Source organism: Python bivittatus, unplaced genomic scaffold (assembly GCF_059951505.1).
Source record: "Python bivittatus isolate LINGU-HERP-01145 unplaced genomic scaffold, Pbiv_v1 ctg000580_np1212, whole genome shotgun sequence".
Lineage (NCBI taxonomy): Eukaryota > Metazoa > Chordata > Lepidosauria > Squamata > Pythonidae > Python > Python bivittatus.
In genome coordinates this window covers 2850618-2875588 of record NW_028277087.1, presented here as the reverse complement: position 1 = coordinate 2875588, position 24971 = coordinate 2850618, and the positions used below count along the sequence as shown (strand labels likewise).

At 47.4% G+C, this 24971-nt stretch overlaps 1 protein-coding gene across 6 annotated transcripts; it reads left to right on the top strand.

Moving 5' to 3' along the window:
• The first annotated feature begins 3936 nt into the window (after nucleotides 1–3936).
• Nucleotides 3937–22260, top strand: NCLN (nicalin). 6 transcript variants are annotated; one of them, XM_088149360.1, is made up of 15 exons: nucleotides 3937–4434; nucleotides 7682–7872; nucleotides 8611–8755; nucleotides 10281–10375; nucleotides 10913–10993; nucleotides 12417–12520; nucleotides 12626–12714; nucleotides 14107–14246; nucleotides 15148–15338; nucleotides 16882–16969; nucleotides 17283–17321; nucleotides 17429–17592; nucleotides 19065–19118; nucleotides 20512–20590; nucleotides 21466–21795. In XM_088149360.1, exons 1-15 carry the CDS (start codon nucleotides 4248–4250, stop codon nucleotides 21511–21513), a joined length of 1695 nt encoding a protein of 564 aa, XP_088005486.1. In that variant the 5' UTR covers nucleotides 3937–4247; the 3' UTR covers nucleotides 21514–21795. The 6 variants fall into 6 exon arrangements, with proteins under 6 accessions (XP_088005486.1, XP_088005484.1, XP_088005483.1 ...); XM_088149358.1 differs by having other exon boundaries at nucleotides 3940–4434; nucleotides 17432–17592; nucleotides 21730–22260; XM_088149357.1 differs by having other exon boundaries at nucleotides 3942–4434; nucleotides 21730–22260.
• Nucleotides 22261–24971: the final 2711 nt, after the last annotated feature.

The window sequence follows — 24971 nt, the reverse complement described above, 5'->3', positions numbered from 1 at the left end:
GGCAGATTGTTTGGGCTGGAAACGTACACAGTTGCTTCCAATCACCCCGGAACCAGCCATTTCCCCCGCCCAACGATGGGATTTAGGTGGCCTTTTATTTATTTATTTTTCAAATTTATATGGCCGCTCATCTTACAAGAAGTGCCTCTGCGTGGCGTTCAGCAAAACAGTATAAAACAATAAACATTAAATAATAATAAACAATAAATAAATAAAACAATAAAGCTAAATCCAAAAACGCGAGGGAATTCCTGGAAGCTTGGTATTCAGACAAGTCAGCCATTCTGTCTAGCACTGAAGATGTTACCTAGACGGGTAATGAAACGTCTGCAAGAAAACAACCAAGCTCAGAGAAGCCCAAGGACTCAGAGAAGCTGAACTCCAAGGACAGTTCAGCCCTGAGCTGCATATATTCTCTTCTATATGTCAGTCAGCAACAGGCACATAGAGATAAACAACATTTACACATCATTTAAGAGACAATAAGAAAGCTAAGAAGGAAGTGAAAAGACCAGAACGCCTCCTCTCCAGCAACCAACACCCAGATAAGCAGGGATTGACACCAGACAAACAACCAAGCAGAAAACAATATCCCAATCAAGGAACTACCAAGGAGAAAGCTACATCTTCACCAACACTGACAGGGCAAGCTACTGTATATAAGCAGGGAGCAAACCCCACACTCCCTCGCACTGATGACATTACAAAGTCAGGTAATGAAACGTCTGCAAGAAACCACCAAGCTCAGAGAGCACCAAGGACTCCATCAGCCAACACCCAGATAAGCAGGGATTAACACCAGGCAAACAATCAAACAGAAAACAGTACCCTAGTCAAGGAACTGCCAAGGAGAAAGCTACACCCTCCCCCACACTGGCAGGGTGAGCTACTGCATATAAACAGGGAGCAAACCCCACACTTACTAGCACTGATGACATTACAAAGTCAGGTAATGAAACGTCTGCAAGAAACCACCAAGCTCAGGGAACACCAAGGACTCCCCAGTAGTTCAACCCTGAGCTACAGATATTCTCTTCTATTAGTACAATAAACATTCAAACACTGTCATATGAACAACAACAACAACAAAATACTAAGAGATTTGATCAGCAACGGAGCCACTTCAAGATCTCCCTGGTCCCCTGAGACCCCCAGGCCCGATGACACAGCCAGGTCTTGATGTGAGAAATGCACTCACGAGTCTCTCTCTGGATTGTTGTTGTTTAGTCGTTAAGTCGTGTCCGACTCTTCGTGACCCCATGAACCATATTGCGCCAGGCCTTCCTGTCCTTCACTGCCTCCCTGAGTTGGCTGAGTTTCATGCTCATTGCTTCAGTGCTGCTATCTAACCATCTCATCCTCTGCCGTCCTCTTCTCCTTTTGCCTTCAATCTTTCCCAGCATCAGGGTCTTCTCCAAAGAGATCTCTCTTCGCATTAGGTGACCAAAATATCTGAGCTTGAGCTTCATTATCGATCCTTCCAATGAGCAATCAGGGTTGATTTCCTTTAAGATTGACTGGTTGGACCTCCTAGCAGTCCAGGGGACTCTCAAGAGTCTTCTCCAGCACCACAGTTCAAAGGCATCAATTCTTCGGCGCTCGGCCTTTTTTATGGTTCAGCTCTCACAGCCATACATGGCTCTCTGGATTAGTCAGAAGTAAAGTTTATTGAAGCGTTTGCAAAGGCTGGTGGGCTTCGTTGCAAATAAGAAGCCCCACCTTCTTACAGATTTCAGCATATTTTATACAACCCTATGCCGACGCCCATCCCTCTTCATTTCCCCATTGGCTGAGGTACTTTGAGGTTACAATCTTTGCTGCCCGCCTACTTCCTATTACCCCCCTTCTACAGACCACTACATACTACATACACACTACATACATCACATGTTTATGGTAAATAGGTGATTAGCTATGCTGGGTGTGGTTTTTATTAGGCTAATAAGGGATGGGGGGGAAGAGTTCATGCATTCCTAAAAGATCTCTGCTAAGTGTCACTTTCGACAGGTCAAACTGCTCCAGACTGGTTTTATCTCACCTTGCCTCATCCCAGAGACATCTCCCCCCTCCCAGCTTCTTGCAGCTCCTTGGAGCCCCTTGGTAACCGTGGCGATGCCTCCTGATCTCTCCCTAATTTGACTTAGTTTCAGAAAACAATAGCATAGTGTATCTAGGTATGCTCAGGAGCTATGGTCAGAAAAGGGAAGTTTTGCCTAAGAGGAGAGTGTGGCAACTTCAAATCATTTTTAACTGCCAACAATAACTTTTGGATTCCTCCTTCCCTCTCATTGAGGGGCTTCCAGATAACAAGGAGGAATGGAGCTAACCTCGCTTCGGTGGGTGGGTGGGAGGATGTTCCACAAGGCAGGTGCCGCGGCAGGGAAGGCCCACCTCCTAGGGGCCGCCAGGCGTAGCTCCGAGAGACGGGACCCGCAGCTTGCCTTCTCTGCCATACCTGATGGGACGAGGAGATTGGGGAGAGGCTGTTTGCCACAAAGCTCGGAACCCCTTTCCCCCGGGTCCTGCCCAATAAGACCCCGAAGACGAGAACTGGCTGTTCCTCTTTTTACTGAAGCACTTCAAGAAAAAGGACCCCGACTCCCTAAAGGAAGAGGAGCCCCCAGCAAACTTTTGCATCTATTCTTATACTTGTTGAAAAAAAAAAGGGAATACACAGCTTTGGTTACATCGAGATAAGAAAATAGGTATAACTGGTTGCAATGTTGCGCAGACGCACCTGATTCCATGTTACATGTGAACATCCCATAATAAGCTTAGCACGTTCGATGTTTTCTAAAATTCCCGCCTTTGGGGGGTGTGTTTTGCTGTGCTAATTAAGCAAAGGTTACCTCTCAGTCGAGCCTCTAGCTTTGCTGCATCTCTAAGGCTCCCCTTATCTCTAACACTCCTCTTTCATGCCAAGCCACCTGGTTGATTTTCACGTGGCAATGTCTTCTCTTTTGTCCTGTATGGCCAAACACATTTTTCTTGGAGAGTTTTGCACGCTGTATTTAGGAACGCGTGAAAAAGCAGTGGGATCCGTTAAAAAAAAAAAATCTTATTCCCTCACTTATATACTCCGCCATGGCTGTTACTGGAATATTAACTGAAGGTCCAAAGTTAGAGTTATTTTCTGTACTGATTTTACACAGCAGCTTGGATAGATGGATGGCACAGTGGTTTTCAAGCCTGGCAATGCTGGGTGGGGAATTCTGGATGTAGGTTCACAAATGCTGGGGAATCCTGGGAGTTGAAGCCCACTCATCTTAAAATTGCCAAGTTTGAAAAACACTGGGATAAAACGATACAATTGAGAAGTCATAGGAAAAAATGACTGAAAAGAAGCCCGGAACTTTAGGATGTGTACCGCTCTACTATCATATCTCTATGGTCTTCTACTTATCTCTATGGCCGCAAAGACGGCAATCCCCATCACTTTATTTTCTAACTTCTCTTGAGGCGCCGTTATTGACCAAGTATCGTCAGACGCTAGCAGTGTAACAAGCTACACGTTCATGGACACAAGGAGTTCAAATTAAGCGACTGCATGTACACAAATTTGAAATATTGAGGAGTCGCCTAAACCACTGACTGCGCCTGTCTCTACAGCCTTTCTCCCCATCAATCAACGCGAGGGATGTCTCTAGGGTCCCAGCATGCTTTGCGCGGCCCAACTGAGAGGCGAGAACGCCGTCTTAAAGGAGAAGAGAGTTTTACTTCCCATCGTGCTTTGCGCACTCCGAGAAAGAAAACGCAGGGCCCGAGTCGAGAGGGGGCAGTCCATTTCCCAGCTTGCCCTGCGCGGGCGACCTCATGCCGCGAGCATGTCTCAAAGACGCCAACGGCAAAAGAATCAGGGCAGAGGAAGACTCCATTTCCCAGCATGCCTTAGGGGTGCGCTCGCTTTGTCTCCCCCTCTCGGGCTGAGGGAGACCGCGCCATTCGCCCCCGGGCTAATGCACGTCACAAGAGGAACCACAACAGCTCCCTTCGCGAGACGGCGAAAGGCGCTGCAGGCTGGAGCCGGGGCCTCGAAAAAAGGCTGCCTTGCCCAGCGTGCCTTACGCCGCTGCCTGCTGGGAGCGGAAGGCGGTTGAGGGCGGCACGTGATCCCGCTTCCCAGAGGGCCTCGCGGAGGAGACGAGAGGCCGGCGGACTCCATTTCCCGGCGTGCCCCGCGCCCCCGTCCGGCTGAGGCGCTCTTTCTCGTCCCTTCGCGCTCGGGAGTCGCCGCCGCCGTCGTCGTTATGCTGGAGGAGGCCGGCGAGGAGGTGCTGGGCTCGGTGCTGCTGAAGGCCTCGTGCCTGCCGCTCAGCTTCCTGCTGGTGCTGCCCGCCGTCCTGCTGCTGCTGCTGGGCCCGCCGCCGGCCTCGGCCGCCCACGAGTTCACCGTCTACCGCATGCAGCAGTACGAGCTCGGGGGGCAGCCCTACGGTCAGTGGGGGCAGCAGCGCGGGGGACGCTGCCCTCTTTCGCCCCCGGCGCCGGCCCTCAGCGCCCACCGCCCCCAGCCCGCCCCCCTCCCTGCCCACCAGGGCTGGGGACCATGGGGGCTGGAGTCCGGCCGGGGAGGGGCGGAGGTGGCTCTGGCCCCTGAGAAGCGAGAGGGAGGCGGGTGCCGGAGGGCCGGCCGGCGGGAGGGGAGAAGCCTTGCAATAAAGACCCCCCCGGTCCATCTTTGCCTTTGCTGCCGTGGAAGCCTCGCCCTCGCGGGGGGGCGGCTGATTCAGGGGCGCCCCTTCTTCCCAGCCTGGAGGCGCCCCCTCGTTTTGAGGCAACCCCCACCCCCCGAAAAGGGCTTCCAGGAGGCCCCCCCGCCTTGGGGCAAATGGCCACGGAGCCCAAAACCCCCGCACGGTCTGGCTGCTGGGCGAGGGTCTGCCAAGGAGCCCCCGGGGAAGGGGAGGGGCCCTTCGCGGGGGGGGGGCGAGCATGACGCGGCTGTTCAGCCCATCTGGGTCGATCTGGGTGGGTACGCTGCCCATCCCTCGGCTGGCCTTTCCCCAGAGTCTGGACTAATTCCCCAGAGTCTAATTCTGCCTACCTGACATGCCAGGATTCAATCTTATCAATGCGCAAGACATGTTTTGTTAATAATTTACCTCTCTTCTGCTTCTTGAGCGGGATTGTCAGAGAAGCTAGGGAAATCGTGGGGGGGGGGGGGAGGGTTAAAGTCATCTCTCCAGGCACAATCAGGGAATCCACGTGCCCCGTAAAGCTACAACCTTGGTTTTCTCTTCCATTGGAACTTCTTTCTTTCTTGGAACTCCTCTTCTATTTCTCTTCTTTTCTACTGGAATGTTGGGTTTATTATTATTTTTTTTTTCTATACTTTTGTGAGGCATTTCTCTGATTTACAGAGAAGCTTGCTCTTTCGGGATAAGTGAAAGACGCAAAACTACTAATCCTGGCCTGTTGTTGCAAGAATTGATTGATTTTCAACTCCTAGCGACCCCATAGATAGATTTGTTGTAAAAAAAAAAAAATAGGCACAAAATAAACAAGAAAAGCTGCCTAAGATTACATTAGAAAAAGCAGAGCAGTTACAGAGCAGTTAGTACAGTTAGAGGTAGCTAGCCTGAGAAAGTTTTATTATTAAGAAATTATTTATTATTAAGAAATAGCTTTCAGTAGCATGATGTTGCAATACTGCATTACACTATGATGTGATCGGTGCTGTTGCAGCGTCGCACAGGGAAGATAAAGGCGGCCTGATGCAAGCTGCGATGGGGGTTGCACGTTGTGTCCCCAAGCATTCCCTTCTGCAGGCATTGTGCAAGATCCCTGTCCCATGTCTGTTAAGGAGCTTCAGAACTGAGGTAGAAGACAATCACTCAGGGCTCCTCTTCCTCTCTGCCTGTAGTTTACTAACTGTTATTAAAAGATGTGGTATCATAACAGTGCCTTCATCTCAGATCCAGCCCAATACAAAGGTGGCTTGTATTACTCTTTCTCTGTAGTCAGTTAAAAGCAATGTTTTCCCTCTTCTGTTACCAGGTGACCTGCGGGCACACATCACAATATCTCATTGACAGTGTTGGTAATGATATATTCGGGAGTGGAACATACCCAGTTCCTATTGGAGACTTCAGATTGGTGTGGGCATATGTCACCTTTTCCAATGTCTTGGCCATACATTTATGGCCATTTAGTCTCAGGTCACAGGAGAGACTAGATACTCTGGTCCTTTCTGAATTGCTTTTCCAATGGGATGTGGGTTTGTTATAAATGCAGATTTACTGCCTTTTGAAAGAGTAAATCTTTTTTTAAAGGATTATCTTTTGGATGTGTGTTTCCTTGTCATTAGCAAACTGGGCAAACTGACTCTAGAAAGTAACAAGAGCTGTAATACATAGTGGAGGAAAGACTGCCATTCGCAGCCAACCTCACTCCCTCTCTCGCTTGCCGTAATAAATTAAACGTGGGAAATCTCTAAAGATCTCCTCCCCAGTTAAAATCCATTAGTGAACTCCTCCCTCCAGCGATTTTGACTCCAAAGGGAAAAGGAGGAGTCAATATATGTTGAAATGCAGAACACCACACACACACCCCTGCACACTCCCCACACCTGCTTCATATATCTTGTCGTGCTGTCTAGCTCTCATTTTTTCCCTCTTTTCAAAGGCAGAAGTTTTTCACACTGAAATGTACTAAATAAGTCTTCCACTGCCTCACCTGATTATTTTTCCTGCTTTACCTTGCAGCTTTGCTGTTCTGCATGTCAGCCAGTTTGCAGCTCCTGTTTAACACAGTTTTAGCGCTGTTCAAAATAGAGCAGTTCTGGAATAGCATTACTTCCTATCACAGTGTTTCTCAATCTTGGGAACTTTAAGAGGCGTGGACTTCAACTCCCAGAACTCCCCAGCCAGCATGGCTGGCTGGGGATTCTGGGAATTGAAGTCCACACCTCTTAAAGTTCCCAAGGTTGAGGAACACTGTCCTATCAGCTGATAGTTGGTCTCTCTTTGAACGCATTCCTCAAAACACTTGTGCAAGTTTTGGCAGATGGAACTGGTCTAGCCAGGTTGAATGATACGTTTTTCTTGCCGGCTGGTGGCCAATGGTGGGAGAACAAAGGATGGTGCTGCTTTCTGATTTTATAACTGGGGAAAAGTGAAGCCCCAGCAGTGAGGACAGTGCCTATGTCAGCCCTTCGAGGCAGTCCAGATAAGAAGCACGACAGTGAATACAAGCTCTAACTTTATTGTAAGGTTGCATTAACAGAATCTTGTAAGTCTGGAAGTACCCCTCCGTCCCTTACTTTGACTCACCCGAAAACTAGGAAGGGTCTCTTCTGAGATGCTTTCTCTACCCTTCCTCCTCAAATTTCATTGATCAGACCATTGTCTAGGCTGTGGCTCTTTCTTCTGTCTCCCACGGTCATTCCCACATACCATTACACCCTAGTATCCCAGCATACCTTCCCATTGCTTCAAGGGCTGGAGGAAAGCACGTTAACACAGCTGTGAGGAAGAGAACTATTTATACAGACCCCTAGCTCATTGGAATAATTGAGAATCCAGTTCCATGCAAAGCCCGTATTTGCGAATCCTAAAAACTGGGGAGCAGGTATATCAATTACAGTAAGGTTCCCCAAGAGTTGTAGTCTTCTTGTATGAAGGCCCCAGTTTCCGTGCCTCCAAGATCACGAGCCACTGAGCCTCTCCTCTGCTTTCGACAGGCACTCGGAATGCCGTGTTAAACACCGAGGCGCGCACAGTAGAGGCAGATGTGCTAAGCCGCCGCTGTGTGATGATGCGGCTGATGGACTTCTCCTACGAACAGTATCAGAAAGCTCTTCGCCAGTCAGCCGGTGCCGTGGTGATCATCTTGCCGCAGAGCATGGCATCGGTGCCTCAGGATGTCATCCGAGTAAGTCTCCTTTTGTGGGTGAACTCATGCTTAGGGTTGCAGGGCTGCATCTAAGTTGGATTTTGGTGTCCCCCTGCAATATAGCCTTCTGCCGTGTAAAAAGCCAACAGCTGCGTCTTTTGTTAGAGCAGCATCCTGTGAACTCTGCCTGAAATTGGAGCCACCTAACCATGCTGGTTTTCTTCAACCAGGTCTTCAGTGAGAAACAAGAGGTGCCCCAACAGAAGACCAGTAATGGCAAGCAAGGCTCCTCATTGACAGCTATGGTCATTGTTAAATTTGTGGCCCACTTTTCCCTGAGAACTGAGGCGCAAAAGGGCTCACAGTATATTAAAAAAAACCTCTCAAAGTCCCGCAAGGTAGATGGACCAGTTGTAGAGGGCTGCATCGCCCTGCTCCCGCGTTTATTCACCCAGAAACAATAATACAATCCTGTCTTCCAGAGGGTTAACATGAAGCTACACTACAGTTCCTCTGTAAATGTAGCTGATTCTTTGCAAGGTGCCAATAAGTAAGAGCTGCCGGTCAGTGGAATAGGTTACTACTACACGGAGTGGTTTCTTCCCCTTCCCTGGAGGTTTTCCAACAGGCTGGATTGTCATCTCTTGAGGATGGTGTAGTGAATCTGCAGGGTGCAGGGGGTTGGACTTGGTGACTTCTTCCCACTCCATCATTTGATGATGAGCAACGCCCTTCTTTGCAACTCTGATGTCGACTCCCTGTCCTTGTCATCTTAAGCAATTCATGGAGATTGAGCCAGAAATGTTGGCCATGGAGACCATTGTGCCGGTCTACTTTGCCAAGGAAGATGATGAGCTCCTCTCCATCTACGAGCAGACCCAGGCAGCCTCTGCATCGCAAGGCTCAGCTTCAGCTGCTGAAGGTAAGCGCATTGTGCAGTCCCGTTCTGCCTCCCAGGATCTCCTTCCCCGTGTGGACCTCTCTGAACCTTGTGATCGTTTCTAAGGACCTTTTCATTGGGAGCCTTCCAGCTCAGGGCTGTCCTTCTTAAAATGGGCTTCTTTTTTAATTGTTCCAATGGAACAGGAGCTCAGAGGTGAGGCATTGGCAACGCATACAGAAGCTCTCGGTGTCTGTCCATGGCCGTTCTGAGCAGAAGAATCACGTGACTCTTCACTGCATGTGGCTGCAATTCTGCACTTACTGGAAGCAAACCCACAGGCTATCCATCTGCTTAATTGTTTTAATACTTTCTGACTGGATCCCATACAGCGTTAGCAATTGTAACTCATCCTTTTGACGCTGGATTCTGTTGTACTGATTATTTGTAATTGATGGCTCCCTGGATGCTTTTATTGCACCTCCCTTGGGATATATACTTTGACAAACAGCACATTAAATCAGCACATAGGAAAGATTACCGATTCTCTTGAGCACGGTTGAGGGCGCCAAGTGCAAGTACGTCTATCAAATTCCTTTTGTGTTTTATATAATTATCTTAAAAACAGAAGCCGGGTACTCTATATGGTATAGAGCAGTGTTGTCCAAACTTGGCCACTTTAAGATGAGTGGACTTCAACTCCCAGAAGGCCCCAGCCAGCATTTGTGGACTTCAACTGCCAGAATTGTGGGAGTTGAAGTCCATACATCTTAAACTTGCCAAGTTTGAAAAATATTGGCAAGTATTTTTAGAGGCTCAAATGTCTTGTTTAATTGTTATATTGATTTTGTATTGTATTGTACATGTGAACCCTATAAGCTGCCTACGGGCTGGTTAAGATTTCAGGCGGTAGACAAATATTGAAAATAAATGTTGCTGGAGGTTGGCAATGCAGCCGCAAAGTATATGTGATCCTGAATGTCAGATGACCTTTCCGGGGACGGACTGTAGCCACTATTTGCATCCGATGGATCACGAAGTATACCCTTTGCCAAGTCTACGTTCAGTTCATTTCTTTTATTTCAGGTCAAAGAGCCAGCATATGCCAAGTCTCAGTGCTACAAATTCTTACCCATCTAGCAATATGTCTTTTCTAATTATTTTTCTTCATCTGATCACTTGGAGGCAATTCTTTACTTGCCATTTGAGTGTTTACCAGTTTGAGGAGTTCTTTTTTAGCAATCAAATTTTTTTTTTTAAGCGCAGTTCTAAAAACCAGAATAATCCGGCTCCCCAAATTATAAACCAGCAATCAGGCTACCTGTTTGAATCAAACTGCCTCGCTTTAATATCAAATAATTCTAGAAGCAACCGAAACACTGATTAGCTCTCTATATTTCTAATAACTGATTAGTTTCTGGTTGAGTTAACAGACAAATCGTTAAACTAAAGTCCCATGGTGGACTTCTGTTATCTGGTGCTTGGGTTTCTTTGACATAATCTGAGTACTGATTGCGGGGTTGTAAACATTAACTCCTTTCTTTTAAACCCTGTTTTTCCTTCCTAGTTCTTTTGCACACAGCGACGGCCAATGGCTTCCAGATGGTGACCAGTGGGGCTCAGAGTAAAGCAGTCAATGATTGGCTCATCACAAGCATAGAAGTGAGTTTGGAGGTTTCTTGGCACAGTGGCTTTTCTGTAGGCGGGTGGCCTGCCTGTGATGATTTGCAAGCCCAGGATCTAACCAGCGTCTGCCCCGATATCCTGCTAAGCTTCTCTGATATCCTTCAAAAGCAGGCTAGCGGGAATGATGCATTCCCAGGGCAGTGGAGTTTTAAGGAGCAGTTGGATGGAAGGAGTTTCCTTTTCAAGCCAAAGAAGCAGAGGATCAGGGCTTTCTGTGGAAGGGCTGGCGTTCTTTGAACAGCCTTGTGGGGCTGAGCTGCCAGAGCGAAGGTCACAGCTAGGGATTTTATGAGGGAAGATATGAGAACCGTGGGGAGGGGTTTTGAAGGCCAGAATCAGGAGAAGGAGCCAGTGTTGGAGTTTAAAAACATTTAGCGCTTTTTCAGGAAGTTTAAGGCCTTTTATAGTGTTATAGATGCAGATTTGAAAGAGGGAAAGGTGTCTCTTGCTGATGTGGGCAGGATGGTTTAGCAATAGCAGTTCTAAACCTTATTTGACTTCTTTCCTCGCAAGGGGCGGCTGACTGGCCTGGGAGGAGAAGACCTGCCTACCATTGTACTAGTTGCTCATTACGATTCTTTTGGAGTCGCTCCGGTAAGGTCTTGCTGGCAAGTGTCTGTGCTTTGGCTTTTTCAGTGTGATGCACCTTGGCTCGCTGATTTGAGCTGCCTATATGTTCATAGTAACTGCTGTTTACATTGCTGCAGACATGTATACTGGATGCGAGGGACTGTTTTATTTCCAGTGCTCTGTACAGAAAACCCTCCATTTAAAAGAGCTTAGTTCAGCAGTCTTTGGATGCAAAGGACCAGATTCTGACCATATTCTCTAAGCTTCAGTACTCACATAAAACCCTGTTCATCATTTTAAACTTGTGTAAACCCAACTCGCATTGTATGCCTGTATACAATCTGATAAATTTAATCAGCATTCTGCTTTAATCAGCACCCCTTCCCCCAGAAATCTGTTACACCGAGGATCTACTTTAATCTGGTCTACGCAGTTTAATCCAGAGCATGAGAGAGACTTCATGTTTAGGGGAAGTTACTGAGCTCTGAGGCTTCATAGTGCATCTTACCACTTTCTTCTTTACTCTGTTTTTTTTTTTCCATTTCTATTTCTCAGCCTCCCAGAACAGTCTCCCCTCTTTCTTCCCTCCAACAGTATAAAAATGACGGTCTTATGGATGGAACCGTCCCTAATCCATTTTTTTTCCTTCCTAGCGTTTTCCTTGCTAGGGTCCATTTTTTTTCCGTATCATCCAAATGTTGATCCATTGGTTGCGACAGGAATTAACTGACCGGCTTGTCACCTGAGCCTGTTGTCATGGGCGGAGAGAGTGGGGTTGGCCCAAAGTCACCCAGCCAGCTTTCATGCCTCAGGCGGGACTAAAACTCACCGTCTCCTGCTTTCTAGCCTGGGGCCTTCACCACTAGACCAAACTGCCTCTCAGCCATCCCTAATCCAATGCTGGATCCAATCCACCACTTTAACTCCAGTGACCTAAACAAGAGAGGGGAGGAAATAGTCTGTAGACATCAGGAAGACTTTAGGATGATTTGCAGTCTAGGGCAGTGTTTCTCAACCTTGGTCATTTTAAGGTGTGTGGACTTCAACTCCCAGAATTCTCCAGCCAGCCTTTCTGGATTTCTAATGCTTCTGTGCTCTGCAGACCTCTGGATGAATGTAGCTCTTGTGCCCTTGTGTGGAAGGACTCTGATTTCCTGCAGTCTGTTCACTTGCTGTCTGCAGCATGCTTTGCCCAATCTCCTTTCCTGCCCTTCCCAACCCTTCCTGCTAAGCCAGTGTTTTTCAAACTTGGCAACTTTAAGATCTGCGGACTTCAACTCCAGAATTCCCCAGCCAGCATCTGGGAGTTGAGGTCTACAAATACTGGCTGGGGCATTCTGGGAGTTGAAGTCCACACATCTTAAAGTTGCCACTTCTGAAAAACACTGCTCTGAGTTCCAAAATCTTCCTCATCAGCCTTGGCAAAAGACCCTCTCTTATCTTCCAGTGGCTCTCCCACGGGGCTGACTCCAATGGCAGCGGGGTTGCCGTGCTCTTAGAACTTGCCAGGTTATTCTCCCGGCTCTACACGTACAAGAGGACCCACGCTGCGTAAGAAAGGGGTCGGCTTTGGGGTAGGGAAGATCGGAATGAGGCAGGATCGTGGATGCGCATCCCCTAATTTAAATGTACCCATTGCCTCTGTTCTCTGCACAGATACAACCTGCTGTTCTTTGCATCTGGAGGTGGCAAGTTTAACTATCAAGGGACCAAGCGGTGGCTGGAAGACAACCTGGATCACACAGGTGTGACGGGGTTTATTGTATTCCTTTATATGTTTGGATTTATGGGGAAAGTTTTGGTCTTGCATATGAGGTAGCCAAGGGGAGGAAGGGGGCTGTTGGATAGCTGCCTGGCAATCTGCTTTGGGCAGCAGGAGGTGGCAAGAGGGTGTAGCTTGGCCTATATTAGCTCTTTATGGGCCTGGCTACACTCCCTGCTATTCATTTTTCAGTTATTTATTTAATTCGATTTATATGGCTGCCCATCTCACCCTGCGACTCTGGCTGGCTGACAGATTAAAGCACCATGCCAAACAACCAATATATAAAGCCTGTAGCGACCCTGTTCACTGTCACTTATGCCCTTGCGCCCCTCCTGTCTGGACTACTGCAGTGTGCTCTTGTGGAGCTGCCCTTGAAGAAGTTTCAACTGGTGCAGGATGCAGCAGCATGGGTGGTAAATGGCGCTGGTTTTTCAGCGCATGTAATTCCATTACTTCGTGAGCTGCATCGGTTGCTGTTGTGCTTCCAGGTGCAATTCAAGGTGCTGCTTGTCCCCTTTAAAGCCCTTCATAGTTTGGGACTGGGTTGTTTCCACCTGCCTGGTCCAGTCAGGCAGGATGGGCAGGCTTTGAGACCCGTTGGCTAAGGAATGCCGGTTGGTGGGGCCTAGAAGACGTGCCTTTTCTGCTGTAGCGCCCACCCTATGGAACATTCTCCCTCCGGAGATCAGGATGGCCGTGACCCTGCTGGCTTTTCCTAAGTCCTTAAAGACCTGGCTCTGTGCCCAGACCTGGGGCCCCAAGTGTGTGCAGGGGGCCGTTTCTTGGCTAATTTAACAATGATTTATTTATTTATTAAATTTGTATGCCACCCATCTCCCCCCAACAGGTGACTCTGGGCGGGTCACAGTTAAAATCAAAAACCCCATCAACAATTAAAAATACCCCTTAAATAATTAAAATAAATTAATCCATTAAAAATCAAGTATAAAAAACAAACCCCGATGGGTGACTTATTCTCGGCTGTTTTGTATTTTACTTTTTGTATTATTGCAACGGCTTCTATTTTATTTTAATTTTGTTTGCTGCCCAGAGTCACTTGTTGAGATGGGCGGCCATGCCAGTTGAATCAGTCAATATCAGCGGTGAATGGCGTTCCAAAGGGCAGGCACTGCAACCGAAAAGGCCCCTTTTCCTGCAGGATAAAAGTAACCAGTATGGGCGTATCCACCTCTTGCATAATCCTTTTTAATCCCCCTAGGTCAGTGTTTCTCAACCTTGGCCACTTGGAGATGGGTGGACTTCAACTCCCAGAATTCCCCAGCCAGCATGAAGTCCACCCATCTCCAGTTGGCCAAGGTTGAGAAACACTGCCCTAGATGTTAATAATTGTGTAGCCTGTGTCTAATTCCAGATTTCAGTCTGCTGCAGGATAATGTGGCTTTTGTTCTCTGCCTGGATACTCTGGGAAGAGGGAACAGCCTTCACCTACACGTGTCAAAGCCTCCGAAAGATGGGACCCTTCAGCATACCTTTTTGAAGGAGCTGGAACAGGTAAAAGGGGGCTGGGATTCCCTTTGGGGTGGTTGCTCTGGTGGAGAGAAGATCACCTTCTTCCCCAGCCTGGGTTCATGGAATTCCCTTTCCCAACTCTGATCTCAGTGTGGTCTTTAAAGCAGTCATGCCAGAGCAAATAGCGCCATCTGCTGACCGCATGAAGAAGAAAGGATGCGCAGCTCTTCATAGATCTTAGACCTGTAAGATCAGCCTTTTCCAACCTGGCAGTTTCTGGACTGCCCCTTTGCTCCTTCCAGCTAGCACGGGCACGCGGCGGAGGGCTGAAAAGATGACTCAGTGCCCTAGAAGACCTCACCTATGTTTGAGATGTCTAAGTCTTTTCACATTTGTGTCCTTTCAGTATTAATATTAAATATTATTACCTAGGTAGTTGGTTGTTAATGTTTATTATGGTCATAGGCCAAGTTCATCAAATGCATAAGCACATCCAATAAAAACGTATACATCGGCCGCACACATTGTCGTGGAGTAAAAAATAAAAAATATGTAAATCAAGGCTGTACCAATAAAACTTTCTCATGGTGCCATAAGCCTGAATTGTTCAACAACAGCAGTCACCCGATAGTGAAAGTACAGACTAATCAATCAAGCCATGTTCACGGATTGCCTTTTGGTCTAATCACACAGGCTGTGGCACAGAATTGAGCCACCTGGTAAGTAATAACCGGGTGTTCAGACGGTGAGCGCTGTGCACAAACCCACAGAACATTGCTCTCTTACACAGAAGGAAATGCAGACTCCTCCTCTGGCGAGTTTGTTAAAGCTGCTGTGTGCATGGGGGCTTTTAAAGCCAGTTCCTACTGAAATGAAAACTCTGGAAGAACGTGGGGCCGTGCTGCTCTTATCTTGACCCTGTTGTCTCACTTCCGTTCTCCAGGTTGTCGCCCACCATTTCCCGGAGGTGAGGTTCTCCATGGTGCACAAGAAAATCAACCTTGCGGAAGACATGCTGGCCTGGGAGCACGAGCGCTTCGCCATCCGGCGCCTCCCTGCCTTCACGGTGTCCCACCTGGAGAGCCACCGTGATGGCCTGCGCAACAGCATCATGGACGTCAGGTCAGCCGCTGGGTGAGGAGGCATTGCATGGGGTGAGGCTGGCAGGGGGTGGTGGGGAGGCTTTGCGCCGCCCTCCTCTTTCCACCCGTGGCCTGAGAAACGCACTCTCCCCTTGAGGCATGTCAGGCAAAAAAGGGCCTGTATTTGGTTGCTCACTCCCTCTGTTTTCTTTCATCTCCCCAAGATGGGAGGCTGGGAGAAATCGGGAGAGCAGCCATGCTGTCTCGCTCCCAAAGCCCACCATTTCAACATTCGGGTGCCTGTAGTGGTCGTCTGGACTATCGCAGGAAACAGGAGCATGAAAGCCACTGAACGCTCTGGGTCCAGGCCTCAGAAGCGGGCTGCCTGCAGAGATGCCTCCGATCCCAGGGAAGCTTGGTTCAAAGAGCACAGAGTGCTAGCGCCTTGAATCGTCGTGTGGCAGAAGGAGAGTTGTGGGTTTCCACCAGTTTCACCTACTAAAATCCACCATCATTTTCACTTCTCTCCGTGTTGCCCATGAATCTCCCCAGTCCTACCAGAATTGCGATTTTTGGATCAGAGAAAGTCATTTCTGACCAGTCAGAATCGCACACCTCCAGGAAGCCCAGAGGCCACAGTTTTGTGTCCCCCCCCGTCCCCCCAGTTATTTGGCCACCCGCTTTTGGTAATCAGAGCCGTTCTGATTCTGAACGCAGTCAGATCCGATTCTGAATTTAACTGCTGTGACTAATGGCGTACAGAATGACAAATTTGCATTGCCATCTAAAGAAACAACAGTGTGCCCGTTAGCTGGTGCTCTTGGGACCATGAACTGCACAAGTTCTTCAGAAAAACAGCATGTTAACAGTGTAGAGCTTGCTTTTATATCTCTCCATCCTTTGGCACAAAAATTCAGAGGAGCATTTGGTGAGTAGGAAGGACACGATGGTCAGGAGTTTCAAAGTGCTCCATCTTCTGGGGCTGGAAACCAGTGCCATATTCTCATTTTGTGAGGCCTCTTCCATCAAAAGAACATGCAGATCGTTTCCAAACCTTGGTCTAAAGAGATTTTGATCCTTACACTTCTGCATAGTGATGAACCTTGGGGAAAGCTGGGGGGAGAAGAGAGCATGCTAGACAGAATGCCATGTAGGTAACAGGTAGGAATGCGAATGCCCGTTCTTTCTATATTGTTTAGATGTATTTAATCGAATAGGGGATTACGCTGGGAAGATGAAAGAACTCATTCAGAGGAGAATGTACTTTATATGGAAGAGCATTAGGATTGTGCATGCTTTGAAAATACGACCCTGAAAAAAAAAAGGTGGCTGCTTTAAAGAGCTGCTGCACCTGTCTTCCTGCATGTTCCAAAATACCTCTTCTGAACAATTTTCAAGACAAGCACGTTATACAGACAGGCTGATGGGGGATCATCCAAATGTTGAACTGATTGCCTAAACTGGGATCGATCGATCGTGCGTGTGTGAGCGTGTGAAATGCTGTAGGTGCAGGAGCATCACGTCAGTATCACACCCACATCTCACTTTCCCTAGGAAAGCTAGTTCTGACACAGCCATTGCTTTCCCTTTTACAGGCCACGGGTTAACCCCCAAATTCTAACCCGCAACACCCGGATCATTGTAGAGGCACTGACCCGGGTGATCTACAACCTAACGGAGAAGGTGAGTCTTTTCTTAGGGTGGATAGAATGGCTGCTGGGAACGCCTGGCAAGGAGGAAATTACTCAGCCTAGTGTGCTCCACCACTCAGTTCACTTCCCCCAAATCAGAGGGTGTCTGATCGGGTGATGGTATCTAGGGTATTTTTATTATATTTTTACTGTAGTTTAATTAATATTTATTTTTTGGTTTTTACTTTAAACCACCCAGTCACTTCCCAGTGAGATGGGTGGTGACCAGATTTGAAATATAAATAAATAAAGAAATAGTCATGGGGTTTCCAGCCAGCTCTGTTGTTTCTTCCTTCCCTCACTAGGGTGTGCCTGCTGACCTCCAGATCTTCACCGAACACATGGTAAGCCCCTAGCCAGTGGGGGATGTGGGGAAACCCCGAAGGATGCTTCGGGGTTTTGATCTGCAGAACTGGCCGACTTCCTCTCCCTCCCTTCCCTGTGTCTGCAGCAGATTCAGCAGGAGCAGATGGAGTCGGTGATGGACTGGCTCAGCAGTCAACCGCGGGCTGCCCAGCTGGTTGACAAAGACAGCACTTTTATCAACACCCTGGAATATTACATGAGCCGCTACCTGAAAGATGTCAAGCAGCATTACGTGAAGGCGGACAAGCGGTAAGGATGAAGATAGCGTTCCCAGGTGTTCAACAGGCAACCCATTTCCCTGTTAAGGCTATTTTTCTCTGTTAAGTAGCTCTTTTCCACTTAACTATTATATTCCCCTTATCACTTACTTGCCTGCTTTTTGGCACAAAAAGCGAGGACTGGCCCAAAAGACAGAGGCCAAGATTGTGACAGTCGGGAGAGAGGTGCCGAGGAACACACAGAGACTGATTCGTAAGTTCTGTTCCGGCCTTTGTGATTTCTCTGCCTCTTGGCAACGTGCACTTTTGCCTTTCAAGCAAGCCAAAACATTGCCCACTTCGGAGCTTGAGCAACGCAGCGCTGTCTCTTGCCACAATTATCGGTGGGAGGCCTTTAAAGGAGGCACTTCTCTTCCTCGCAGCGCTGCCTCTCGAGAACTTAACAGTAGCTCCTTTGGGGTAATGGTGGTGGCAGAGTTATTACGATCGCTTTAAACTTTAAAGAAAGACGTCGGATACAGGTTTGTGGGATGTAGTGGTTTTGCCATTGTCACTAAAGCAGTGTTTGTCAACCTTGGCCGCTTGAAGATGGGTGGACTTCAACTCCCAGAATTCCCCAGCCAGCATGGCTGGCTGGGGAATTCTGGGAGTTGAAGTCCACCCATCTTCAAGCGGCCAAGGTTGACAAACACTGCACTAAAGTGGCCATCTGCCTCCTGCATCTTCCTCTATCACTTCTGCCCAACAGAGGTGCCTGCTTGCTGTAGCTGGACAGCTGGGATGACTGTCACACCTTGGTGACCCCGTGGGGCGTACATACCCTTGCCATACACTCCCAGCATTCTTTGCTCATCCCGCCCAGGAATACCTCTCGGCCGCAACGTGGCAGACCAGCAGGACTCGGCGGGGGACTGCAACACGATAGAATTGATAAATTTGGGCCAGGATGCCCTTGTCTGTTAATATGAACCCCAGGATTTAGGAAGGCTTGTAGGTCAGTCACGGACCATCTATCTGCGTATCCCTGCCAGTTGGATCTGGGTAGTGTTGGGAAAAGGCCACTATGTGCTGATGGAGAATTTCTGACAGGCAGAACTGGGCAAAGTCCAAGCTTCTTGTAGGAGTTGTAGGTGATTGATTGATTGATTGATTGATTAATCCTATTTGTCTGGCCTCCCATCTCACACAAAGTGACTTTAGGTTATGATATAGCCCTGGTATTATATGCAGGAGATCCCTCTCATTTGGGGAAGCAGTGAGAAGGAAGACCCTCTCCTTCCTGTGCTTTGACTCCTTGGAAGCATTTGACCCCAAGTTTCTCTTTAGTTAAAAAGATCTCAGGTTTTTAAAAAGCCCTAATTTCTAAGAGAGATAATGCCCCCTGGGCTAGGTGTGTGTTCTCACTTGGTATAAGGTAGTCCCTGTGTTTTCAGTTCTGCCTTTAACTCTTTTAAACATTAAGGTCTTTCTTGTTATTTTCCTTCCCTTTAAACAAACCCATAGGGATCCTGAGTTTGTTTTCTATGACCAGCTGAAGCAAGTAATGAACGCCTATAGGTAAGTGTAAAGCAATAGCAATATTATTCTGGAGCTTGACCAGTCTTGGGCCGTTCCTTCAAGACTTGGGGGATGAAAAAAAGACATATTAATTAAAACCTATAGATCAAGGACGGAGTGGGGACAAGGTTGATGCAAACTCTCTTGGGCTCTTCCTAGTTTTGAGGTGATGGGCAAACCCAGGCTGGATTCACACAATGTACTAAGCCTAAACCAAACAGACTATGTGTTGGCTTGCCTTTATACCTTATATTTGATGGTTTGTTAGAGTTGTTTCTCAGTTTTTGTTCAGGAGCTCAGGGTCACACACATAGTGTGCCCTTCTCTCAGTTTTGCACACAATAACCCTGTGAGGTAGGCTGGGCTGAGATACCCAATTCATTTCTGAGGCCAAGGGCAGACTTAAACCTGGGTCTCCCCAGCGCCTGTACCAACATGTAACCACTATACCATGCTGGCTCTTATTGAAAGAGAATAAGGAGCAGACATCTGCAGGAGATAGGTGGCCCGTCTTGATCCTGAACGTAGTGGAGAATCGCTGGGTAAAATCTAGAGGTGGATGCTAAGAATAAGATGATGATGATGATGATAAGACAGGAGAAAAGAAGAGGAAGAACTGGAGAAAATCACAAGATACAAAGAGCTGCGAACAGAAGTAGAACGACTGTGGCAAAAGAAAACCAAGAGAGTCCCAATAGTCATAGGGGCCTTGTATGCCATTCCAAAACATCTGGAGCACCCCTTGGAGACCATCAACATTAACTAAATCACCGTCAGTCAATTACAAAAGGCAGCTTCACTTGGAAGAGCTTCCATCCTGCAACGACACCTTTAACCCCATCAGACAGCCACATCTGCCCATCCCAGGTCCCTGGGAAGGACTCGATAGGTGGACAAAAATGCCAAACCCAGTCTAAACATCTGGCTGACTCTGCCACCGCCAATAATAATAATATGATAATCCATACTTCTGCCAGCATAGCACTCAGTTGTTGGAGGTCAAGAAAAAGGGGGAAATTAATATTTGGCTTAGCTTTATAGCCAATGCATTTTTGTACTTCTCTAGATTTTGCTAACCAGCTTTTGGCTTAGAGAGAATCTATATGTGGGTGTATGTGTGCATATGCAAATACCCACCCACCCACACACACACACACACACGGAAATACGGTTTAAAAAGTGTCATAAAGTATTAAACTTCTATGCTACCCATCTCTCAACAACTGAGTGGCTCACAACAATCAAACAAAAGTTGCCGCTGTCTTTTGGGGAGGAGGGCGCTCTGGAAGCAGTGGTGGAAGAGAGAGGTCCGCCATGTGAACAAGCAGCTTGGAGGGAAGGGAGACACTGGTGTCTAATTGCTGCATGTGAGAACATGGCTTGTGTTCTTCAGGGTCAAACCGGCCATCTTCGACCTCCTCCTGGCTCTCTGCATAGCAGCCTACCTTGGAGTAGCTTACATCGCTGTCCAGGTGAGTGCCAACCACGTTTATCTATTATAATTGTTTTCCTGGTTAATGACAGACAGTTCAGGCCTGATTAATGTATATTGGCTGACAGTAGATTTGAATTTGGGTCTCCCCCATCCTAGTCCATCACCTTTGCCGCTACCCCCAAGCAGTTGTTATCCAGTTTCTCTACATGGAATAATTTTAGTGCTCCAAACTCTCATCTTTACATACTATAGAAATGGTTGAAACTACGTAGCTAGTCTGCCAAGACCTTTTGTGATTTTAGAGCTATCGTTTCTGTTGTTTTCTGCCCCTCTCATATGATTGCCAGTGGAGTCTACATTAAACATCAGGGCAGGGTGCACATTTCACCGACGCGGGTGGCATTTCCTCATAGCTAAGAAGATACAGTAGTTCCTTAGTGGGGTGTTCAGTTTGAAAGAGCTGATTTTTCTGATGCTTTGGAAATTCCTCCTCGTCAAATGTAGTCTGTGTACAATTTCTAGCAGACAAACACAAAAAGAATTCCCATTGCATTTTTAGATTTGTTTTTATACTTCCGTAGATCTTAGCAAAGGAGTCTAGTAGTGAATGTTTTTATATTCTGTTGATGTCCTGAAAAGCTGCCTTCCCAGACGGATGCCCCCGAAATCTGTCGGGACGCAACTCCCAGAATCCTCTGAGCACCCCCAGCCAGTGGCCATGTTGGCTGGGGAATTCTGGGAATAGCAGTCCAACTCACTTGGAGGATGCCAGGCTAATTCAGTGAATTAAATTCATGCCTACTGCTTACTGGTATTGAAAGGGGACTAGACATTCTTACTCTGGCCCTTTCCTGCCAGAGTTCACGTTCTGTGTTTGTACCTTTTTCTTCCTAAAACCCCTTGATCCAATAGCTTCATCAATCAATAACATGCGTGAAGAGGAATGACAACCTACATTAAAGAAATCTATACGCTGGTTCCAGACTGACCTGTTTTCTTGTGGCATAAACTTCCTTTATGATAACTTGGGATGCTTTGAAGGGCCACAGCAACTCCTGATTTTGCTCCACGCAGCTCTGGGGAATTCTGGGAGTTGAAGCCCACGTGGCTTAAAGTTGCCACATTTGAGACCCGGGGCTGTGCTCGCTCACTCTGTCTCTCTCGCTGCCTTTTTAGCACTTCAGCCTCCTTTACAAGCTGGTCCAGAGGCTATCTCGGAAATCCAAGCAGCAGTGAAAGGATCGCACAGGACAGGTCTCTCCTCCTTCCACTGGATACGGCTTCTCCTCCTCTTCCTGCTCTCATTTCCTGCAGGGGCAGGATGCAAAAGCTGAGATGGTAAACAGCCAAACCCACGACAACAACAACACTCTCCCACATCCTTGCACTTCTGCAAAGCGGCATTTCTTCCCTCTCCCACCCTTTTCCCTCGGCCAGAACTGCAGATAAGACTCTACTCCTTTCAGACCGATCAAACCTCGGACACAATTTCTCCCACTACAGATGGAAATCTTCTCCGGATAAAAGACTTTTCCATCCACCTGTTGCTGCTGGTCGAGAAACAACGTGTGCCATAACTTTAAGCCGGGGGCAGAAATCTGGGTTGGGGAGGGCTCCAGACCTGCCCGTCAGAAGAATTTGAAGGGGAAGTGGTTGGTTTTTGTTTTTTTTAATGTGCACATGTAAATTAAACTATTACAAAAACGATTGTCCGTGAGCCTGCCTGATTTTGATGTTAACTTCCAGCTCAGACTGAAAAAAATGAAATGAATGGGGGGGAAGGTGTTTTTCCCAATAAGGGAAAAAACAAAGGGCTAGTTCTGGGAGTTGAAGCCCACGTGGCTTAAAGATTCACATCTTTCCAGTCCAGCCTTCTCCACCAGACGCCCCCACGATGCATTCGACTTCAGCATCCATGATTCCAAGCTAGCATGCTCAAAACGTTACCAGCACAAGGTGGCTTAGCTCTGGTTAAAAATGGAACTGAGCCAAACCTTTCCATCTTTCAAATGCTAATATTGCATAGTGTAAATGGGGGAGGGGGGCCTCCAGATTTGGGGATAGCTAGCTGGGGCAGCAGGCAGATACTCCCCTCTTCATTTTAATGGGATTTGAAGATCATCCCATTATCGCTACTGCCTCGTGTTTAGGACACTGTTGTATAGACCAAAGTAGGTAAAAAAAAAATTTTTTTTTTTTTAAGAGGCCAGGGTACTGGCACACTTGATCTTCAGCAATGTATTTTTGTGGGTTTTCTTAACTGCCATTAATTTAATAATATTCTTACGGCTAGTGAAAGAAGAACCAGTGTTTTTGCAGCTGAAAAAGGGACCACCGAATTTTTGGAAAGGTTTTTTGTTTGGCCTTTGTCAGAGCAAATGCTTGGAGTAGTTTCTTCTGGTGTTGGCTTAGTGTGTTGTTTTTATAAATCATTGCTTATAACAGGGTTCCTCAACCTTGGCCGCTTTAAGACGGGTGGTCTTCAATTCCCAGAATCCCCCAGCCAGCCTTGGGAATTCTGGGAGTTGAAGTCCACCCGTCTTAAAGCGGCCAAGGTTGAGGAACCCTGGCTTATAACAAGTGGGATGTTTTCATGGCAAGAAGCTGCATTTAAAAAAAATGTTTTGGCTTCTAAGGCCTGCAGTGAGGAGCGGAAGGCTGAATACCCGGAAGAATATTACTCAGAAAGTCAAGAGCTGCTGTGCCAGACTCAGGGCATGGAATAACATTTTAGTTATGGGGCGAGGGATTTTTCAGTTGTTAGAAAATGTTTGCTGACAGGAAGGGCAGATTGACACTGGAACCTGCGACCCAGAGAGGTGAGGGGCCCTGCTGTCACTCAGAAGTTCAATAGCCCTCTGTCAGGAATGCTTTATTTGGGTTCCTGCGGGGGTTGGTCTTGATGACCTCAAGGATCTCTCCCAACTACCATCCATCCAGAAAACACCATTCCCCCTCTAGTAGTGGGGTGCAAGGTGTGTGCAGAACGTGGAAGAAAGGTCAGTTGGTTGCATGGAAAGAAAGATCACAGGATAAAAACATTGGGGGGGCTAATCTGATTTTACTGAAGAACCCAAATGGAACCCCTTGCTGCAGGACAGACTCTGAACTGTGGCTTGAACAGGCATTGGGGGCACAAGACACCAGTAAAACCAGTGACTACTGATCTCCTCAATCAAGATGCCTTTAGCCTGTGGCTAACAAACAGCCGAGTCCGCGTGTAAATATTTCCCCAGCTTCTGCTTGCTAAATCCATATTACGATGCCTTCCAAGTTCTCAGAACCGGATTCTGCTCTGCATCCTCTTGCCGGATGAAAACGCTCCCCCAAAGTTGGCATCATGGCCTATTTGAGGACCCAGGCTTCCATTTTGTCTGGGCCGGGCTAAAAATTGAGAAGGCAAGTGTAGAGTAAGCAAGTGTGACATTTGTATTTTTGTGTTCGTGGATCGGCTGTTTGATTATGTTCAATAAATAGGGCCTGTTTCCTGCCGGTTGCACTTGTGCTAAAAGAGAAAGGGAAATGGTTTCTCAGCAGAATTGCACGCCACAGTCCCAAGAAGAGCATATAATTATAAAATCTGCCTTTGTCCCTCCCTATTATATGCGCATAGATAATGTACCTATCACACTGAGATCCGTAACATTATCTGAAATAGAGAAAAAATATGAGAAAAGGAAATAAGGTAAAACCAATTTACACCAACACTGATCATTCTACCTTTCTATCACTCCAGATCATCCTTGCTTCCACCACAGCCACACACCGTTTCACATGCTGCCGTTTCCAAAAGCAAAACCAGTGGTAAAGGAAAGAATTAACACAGCGATTTTATCCCAAAAAGAAAAAATCAAGCTGCTAAAAATGACCGGTTGGTTGCCAAATACGAGCTGCTAGCTCCAGGCTGCCTCTGCATCCTGCAAAAATACAGCTGTTAGCAGAGGTGTACCCTCAAACGGTCTGTGGCTGGCTGGAAGGAGAGGTTAAGCCACAGTTTCCGGCTTTGCATATCACTCAGACTGTGGTTTAACAAACCACAAAGTTGTCATGTCAGCCAAGGATATAGAGCAGTGTTTTTCAACCTTGCCAACTTTAAGATGGGTGGACTTCAACTCCCAGAATTCCCCAGACAGCCATGCTGGCTGGGGAATTCTGGGAGTTGAAGTCCACCCATCTTAAAGTTGCTGAGGTTGAGGAACACTGTGATAGGGAGTAGGAAGCCCTGAAATGTTAGCCACGTTCTCTGATTTGCACTTTGATAATTCACAGCCCTTGCAGGAAGTGGGGAAGCAACAGCTGTTTTTATTCTCAGGTAGGGGCCAACGCCCAGGGTCACCCACCGGGGAGATGGGCGGCATACACATTTAATAAATAAATAGATAAAAATAACCTTTGCACGACATGGGTAAAATATTGAC

Excerpts from the sequence above, each read along its gene's own strand:
- NCLN (XM_088149357.1), top strand. The coding sequence starts at position 4,248 with ATGCTGGAGGAGGCCGGCGAGGAGGTGCTGGGCTCGGTGCTGCTGAAG. Across the intron at positions 10,994-12,416 it reads ATTCTTTTGGAGTCGCTCCG|TGGCTCTCCCACGGGGCTGA; the intron begins GTAAGGTCTTGC and ends CTTATCTTCCAG. Across the intron at positions 15,339-16,881 it reads GACGTCAGGTCAGCCGCTGG|GCCACGGGTTAACCCCCAAA; the intron begins GTGAGGAGGCAT and ends TCCCTTTTACAG.